Here is a 6,455-nt window from a genome sequence, read left to right as displayed (position 1 = left end):
GTAAAAATGTGACCTTGTTGAATGTATTGTGGTACTGGTGGTCAGTGGTATTAAAAGCACTTTTAACAAAGTTCCCCTTTTAGTGTTTTGACACTGCAAAGTTTATATTGTTAAATTATCATTTCAAACCTCAGACTATATGGGAAAAATATATTCGTATGTCTAATTTTTGTGGGGGGGTTTTGTCCACTAAACATTTAATCAGCTTTAAGTGTCTTCTCTCATGGTCGACTGTGAAGATAAGTCATGTAAGCCACAGATAAGAGCCAAAAGCAATGTATTTTGTATATTCAATATTTTATATATCAAATAAATATCTTCTATTAATAAAAAACTTGTCTGTCATTGTGTGACTACAGTTTTTTGTTTTGTTTTTTAAGTACATCTTATGACAATGAGACAATAATACATTAGCTGTGCCATAAATGACAATGTTTAGGTAGTACATGTGCTAATGTAAGTTTAGCTTAAGACTCGAGCATAATTGCATATAATTTTTAAAATGTGTTTTCGGAAAACACTTTTCCAACACAGTTGCCTCGATTACCATAACCTGGGTGACTATGGGTGGCATATCTTAAATTTACTCATAAACCTAATTTGGCCATTTTGACCATTGGAAAAATGACTCCCTGATTAAAGGGTTGTCTCGTCCCAAGAAGCTTGAGAATCCCTGTAGTTCAACGCCAAAAATAGCATTTTTGGGCCAAACATTAAAATCCATCATCGGATTCTTCATCCCAGCTGCATTTCTCATCGGCCACCTTGCCAAAATCCACCTCCAGGTCATAAACAAAATCCGGGTCTTCTCTGTGAGTTCGGTTTTTCTCGAACAGCTCATCCATGTGGCTCTTCTTGCGAGCCAACACGTCATCGTCCAGCTTATTGAGGTCCTCGTCCGGGTCCACCTGCAGCGAGGCCAGGCTGCACTCCAAACTCATGCCTTGCAGGTGGTCGCGGAGGATGATGTGCAGCCTCTCCAGCTGGCTCTGGGAGACCGCCTCCAGGTAGTCCTTGTGCCGGGGGTGGTTTTTAAGCCTTTCGGCAGCCAGGCTGTAATCTGCAGGGCAAAGTAACATTTGGATTCATTTGTGGTTTGCACAATAAAATAAATAAAATGTTTTTCCACTAGATGGCACAAGACAAAGTATACACTTGTTGCCATTATTCATGCAATCAAATAATAATTTTGTCTTCCTTAGGAATAAATGCTTGAACGTACCGGAATACTGCGAGAAGCTCCGTACTGGAATTATTCGTTTTCTCACTTTGTTGGTCTCCGTGTTTAGATAAATCAACACTATGGAAGGTGGGGTGAAGCACACTCCGCAACGCTTTGCCTCGAAACGCATGGTTAGTCGATGTTTCTCCACGTACATCAGAAGAGTACGCCGTTAGGATTAAAACAAAATAAGCATTGCATTATGCATTTGACATATGTAACTAAAAACTAAGACTTTATTGCTATGTTCCGAGAGCCTAGCCTAGCTACATCCACTCGGATTAGGACCTTCCTCGCTTTTGGCCAAATACTGCCTGACTTTCATGTAGCAAATAACGATAAATGGTAACATACCCCGATATGTAGAGTAAGTAAGAAGGATGTTCACTAATGTTATTTTGTCCACAAACTCTTTTGACACAATGTTCCGCCATTAAGGTTTGATTATAACTATTTTTAGTCAGGCACTATCTTAGATGCCATAACAGAAAGGGGCCTTAGATTTACACTTCCGCAAACAGATTAAAAAGGCATCTGAGTACATTTGTCGTTTCAATTATAAAATTACTTACTAGAAGTATTTGATGTATTTGACCCTTTCCTATCAATCTGTCTTAACGATTTTATTAACATGTCATTATTTGACTGTGAAGGGTAAGAGATGTCGTCAAACCTGTTATCTTCAAACTGTAGTACACTTGGGAAAATGCCCTTAAATATCCCCACTGTGCCATTTAACATAACTTTATGATTTTTCTGTAGGCGAGAACAGTTGCGCCGCCCGAAAGCAGTGGCTCCAATCAACTGCAATTTCACAACAGATCAAGAACAAGGGTTTTCACAGGTATGAATTTGTTTTTGTTACTGCTTGAAATGTCAACAAGACAACACACAAATAACTTTTCGGTGCATATGACTTGCATAATGTGACTGCTTAAAAATGACTGTTATGTTTGTATTAGGGAAGTAGAGACGACAGTTGAAGTCCAGCCTGGTGCGTCCAGGGAAGTCCGAGTTTTGCTGCTTCACACATGGCCCAGTGGGGTCTATGTGGACCCCTACCAGCTTGCTTTCCTCAGCGATGCAGTTGATTGGCAGGTAAACACAAAGACTGTATGCTACTGTCCCCAAGTGCATTTATTATTCTCTATTTGTTTTTAAAATAAAGTAGCAATATTCCGAACATTTGTTTGTAGAATAAAGTTATACGTGGAAAAAAAATCTACATATTGAGAATAACGTTGTAATAGTCCAAGAAAAAATATATTATTCATAACAATAATCAAAAGTAAAGCAATACCATGAGAAAACAGTTGTAATTTTACAAGAATGTTGCATATTTGATGGGAAAAAGTCACAATGGTCAGAGAAACATTATTATTGTACTATTTTTCCCCTTGGTAGTAATTATTTACTCTCATAGTAATTGTTGATGTATTACTATTTCTCTTTGTCAGATTTTAGTGGATTCCGCCATTGACCTGGAGATGCCTGCACACAAGGCCTCCGGCTTCGTCACCTACGTTTATCCCGCCTTCAGTGAGCAAAACCCCGGCATGCTCAAAGTTCGCATCCCCATCCACGTCCGCTATCACCAGCCCTCCTTTGGCGGGGAAACTTTTCAATCCATCGCCATCGAACCCCCAAAGCTGCTTTTGCGCACAGAGGAATGTAAGTACCGGTAGTTATATTTGCTCGGAAGATGTTTGTCTCTTGACGCGCTTTTCTTTCCAAGGTTCACAGTTGGATTATTCGGAGCCTCACACGGTGACGGAAGCACCCTGCAATGCTGACAATACCAGCATGTGTCTGTGGATTCAAGTGCAACATAAGCAGGTGTGTTATGTTTTATGAAAAGGAGATTTTAATTTTTCATAAATTATAATATAATGTGAGGGGGGGGGGGGATCTACATTTTATGATAGGGAACTCGTTTTAAAAGAAAAAAACAAATATTCTACGACAAACAAAAGTTACAAAGAAAAAAAGTGATGAAAGAATAACCTAAATTTTAACAGAATAAAATTGTAATTTTTGAGGCAAAAAAATACATATTAAGTTTGATTTTGATTTCTTTTGGACCGTCTTCCCGTAGAGGCCTAGCGACGAGACCTTACGTTTACCAGTGGGCGACGGTTCTCTGGTGGCGCCCGTGTGTGCCGCAACGCTGGCGGTCACCATGATTTGCTGTTTGGTGCTCTCCAAATACATGTGGAAACATCGGATAGTTTGAAACACCGCAGTGGTTAGTTTGTTTGCCAGCTATTTTTTCCACATTAAACTATGTAAGTATAGATCTATGTCAACAATCATGGCTCTATTGAAGGCACATATCTAACACACAGGCACTAAAATAATGTATTTTTCTATGCATTTTATGCTTGCAATGTTTTTTGTGTGTGTTTGAAAATGTTTACAGTTTGGTGGAAAAGTATTTTATTTATTTGATTCCAAATGCAAAACATGTTGATGTTGTTTTTAAATCATTAAAAACTGCAAATCTTCCCTCCATATGATGAGTTTGATTTAAATAACAAATAAAACTAATATACTGTGATAACAATAATTAATCACATTTAAATATTTATTTCATTTAAAACATTTAGAATTTGACAACCATAATAAAAAAAAATACTGAAATTAACCCATAAGAACCCAGACCCATTTTTCGTTGAAGGAAAATTATTTGGAATATATTAACAGACCAAGTGGACCACATAAAACACATTTCTGATGTTTTTTTCAGAATAACACTTTTTCATACCAAAGATCTGTATTGTTACATATATATCACATTGGGCGTTAGTGGTAAACAATATTTTTTATTTGACATTAAGTAAACATAAAAGTTTTTAGTCCTTGTTACATGAAAAGTGCCTTTTACTTGCATTTCAACAACATATATTGTAGCTGTGACTTTAATAAAGTTTTACATAAAATTATTCAGTTTTGCTTTGTCACAAAATTGCCAACTGTATCAAAAATAAATAATACTGCATATTTGGAGGCGTTCGTAGCAAGCTACCATGGGTACAAAGAACTGAACAACAGACCCGAAAAACTAAAGTTGTGCAAAACAAAAAACAAAAAGTGTTTTAGCCTACACAAGATGGTCAGACTTGAAACAGTTTCGTTCCTCAGTGAAGCAAAGATGCACATCACATTTCTCACAGAGTGGTTGTTGCACTGACTTTGCAGTGCTTGCAGCGGGCAAGTTTGTCACACTTCACAGGCCAATGTGCAACTTGGTCAGAGCGAACATCATCTGGAACTCCAAGCCGAACCCTTTTTGGCGGTCGTGATTGTGGTGGTGAAGATGTAGGATTGAGTGATGGTCGGCCTTTTCGTGCCTCCAAAAGAATGAGGCTAGTGGCAACCTCTGCCTGGAAGCTCTTTTGTCGCAGTACATTTTTGACATCAAGCAGTTTACAGTCATGGCGGTAGATCAAGCAAGCGTTAACCAGACCTAACATGATGGTGTGCCAGAACAAGTAGGGGTACCACCTCCGTGACCTCATGTGGTACTTGCACCTTGCAATGCATGAATCAAGGAGATCTACTCCTCCCATGAATGTGTTGTATTCTTTCACTATGTTTGGTCTTCTGACCTCCAAAAATTTCTTGTCTGCTTTGCTCCAGCGTCGAGCATTATCTTGAGGCTCAACTGCACGGTAGGATGAGATCAGGGTAACAGATTTGTTGTCATACCACTTGGCAATGACCAGCCTTTCTTCTTTTTCCACCCTGGCATCAACAGATCCTCTGATTCTCTTGGCATGACTTTTATCATCTTCAAGCTGACACCCAGCCAAGCAATTGCCATGCAGAGTTCCCAAAAACTAGATCCTTCTGCTGAAGAAGTTTGAGTACCAGTGGTGCTGAAGAAAAAAGATTGTCAGCAAACACTGTGTAGTTTTGGTCTGATGGGAGAGTTTCACACAGCTTGACCACAACATCACCTCCCATGCCAAGTAAAGATGTTTTCCCAGTGCAGAATACACAATAATTAGATATTTTCTTTTATAGGATAAGCATAGGATAATAAAACTGTTAGCATTATATTAGCATACCAAACAATGCTTCACTTTCACATTCTTTTAGGTTTCTATTTGTTCAGTACACTTTTAATTGACAAGCAGAACATACTTCAACTGAATAATACCAGATTCCACTAAATAGATTGGGCAGATTATTACCAATTTTGTTATTGTGACAAACATGTCACATCAATTTTTCATTCGTATTTTACGGCCTTTAGCCCAATGTGACATGTATGACACAGCGATATTTCAATACCTGGTTTGATATTAGTTTCTTCAATAAATCTGGTGAGACCAGGTTGAGTGTACTATAGGACATGTTAACAAAGTTTTGGAACTGTCAAATGAGTTTGAAATGACCTGTAGCATCAAATAACAGGTCTTTGATGTTGTCTGCTTCTATGAAGTTAACACACCAGCCATACCACCATATTGGAGTAGTCAGTTCCTGACAGAGTCACATGACTATCACATGGTCTTCATTCCAGGATGTTGAGTATGCGTCACTTAGGGTTTTAATGGGATAAAGTCAGACATAGCGTTTTATAACAAAGAGACTGGGGGGTTCAAAGTGTTTGTTACACTGGCATCACCGTGGGTTCTTATGGGTTAAAGATAGTAATACCAAAATCGTGACTACAAGATAATAGCTATATTTATAAAATACAATAACAATAAAATTTAATATAAAAAAAAAAAAGTACAAAGTGTGTCAGCTGTGAGGAGGGGGAGGTCGTCCCGAATTGCGCAGCAGCGGAAGATGGCGACTTTCTGAAAAATGGCGGCTTCCTCAACTCTTGTCTTGTTTTTCTTCTCGCATGGAATCTTCTGTTGAGAGTGTGTCTTGTTTGTCCTCGTTGCTTTCGTTAGGGAGACTCAGGAGAGGAAAAGGCCTCTTCTGACTGGGCCACGGGCTTCCTCCTTCTGTTTTTTTTTTATTTTTTATCTTGCCTAAAAGTTTTTCCATTATGTACACTTCTTAGAATCATCTCTTGTTTATGTAAAGCAAAATGAAGTTTTGATGTTATGATGATATGTTTATATTATGGGAAATACTGTATGTTAATATTTTGTTGTCATGTAAAAGCCAAGTATATATACTGTAGATTCTTTATTACTAGGAAAACAACTATATTAGTAATTTTTAAGAAATCTAATACTGGTACCTGTATATTATATAGTCTAGCAGTTTA

The 6,455-nt window shown here is 38.0% G+C and overlaps 2 protein-coding genes across 2 annotated transcripts; one reads left to right on the top strand and one right to left on the bottom strand.

Moving 5' to 3' along the window:
• Positions 1 to 295: 295 nt before the first annotated feature.
• On the bottom strand, positions 296 to 1,621 carry cep19 (centrosomal protein 19). Its single transcript, XM_077535462.1, has 2 exons — positions 1,223 to 1,621; positions 296 to 1,060 (listed from the first exon to the last, which is right to left on the bottom strand). Exons 1-2 carry the CDS (start codon positions 1,377 to 1,379, stop codon positions 714 to 716), a joined length of 504 nt encoding a protein of 167 aa, XP_077391588.1. The 5' UTR covers positions 1,380 to 1,621; the 3' UTR covers positions 296 to 713.
• A 108-nt stretch (positions 1,622 to 1,729) lies between these two features.
• Positions 1,730 to 3,733, top strand: pigx (phosphatidylinositol glycan anchor biosynthesis, class X). The gene is made up of 6 exons (XM_077535457.1): positions 1,730 to 1,876; positions 1,985 to 2,066; positions 2,185 to 2,320; positions 2,680 to 2,893; positions 2,958 to 3,058; positions 3,318 to 3,733. Exons 1-6 carry the CDS (start codon positions 1,807 to 1,809, stop codon positions 3,453 to 3,455), a joined length of 741 nt encoding a protein of 246 aa, XP_077391583.1. The 5' UTR covers positions 1,730 to 1,806; the 3' UTR covers positions 3,456 to 3,733.
• The last annotated feature ends 2,722 nt before the right edge of the window (positions 3,734 to 6,455 follow it).

Source organism: Festucalex cinctus, chromosome 10 (genome assembly GCF_051991245.1).
Source record: "Festucalex cinctus isolate MCC-2025b chromosome 10, RoL_Fcin_1.0, whole genome shotgun sequence".
Taxonomy (NCBI): Eukaryota; Metazoa; Chordata; class Actinopteri; order Syngnathiformes; family Syngnathidae; genus Festucalex; species Festucalex cinctus.
This window is presented reverse-complemented; position numbering and strand designations above follow the sequence as displayed.

What these genes read in the sequence shown, in the direction of transcription:
- cep19 (XM_077535462.1), bottom strand. Translation starts at nt 1,379, where the DNA reads ATGTACGTGGAGAAACATCGACTAACCATGCGTTTCGAGGCAAAGCGT. An exon ending in GAGCTTCTCGCAGTATTCCG is followed by an intron (nt 1,061 to 1,222) that starts GTACGTTCAAGC and finishes TTTGCCCTGCAG; the next exon opens with ATTACAGCCTGGCTGCCGAA.
- pigx (XM_077535457.1), top strand. Translation starts at nt 1,807, where the DNA reads ATGTATTTGACCCTTTCCTATCAATCTGTCTTAACGATTTTATTAACA. An exon ending in GCTTTTGCGCACAGAGGAAT is followed by an intron (nt 2,894 to 2,957) that starts GTAAGTACCGGT and finishes TTTCTTTCCAAG; the next exon opens with GTTCACAGTTGGATTATTCG. An exon ending in TTCAAGTGCAACATAAGCAG is followed by an intron (nt 3,059 to 3,317) that starts GTGTGTTATGTT and finishes GTCTTCCCGTAG; the next exon opens with AGGCCTAGCGACGAGACCTT.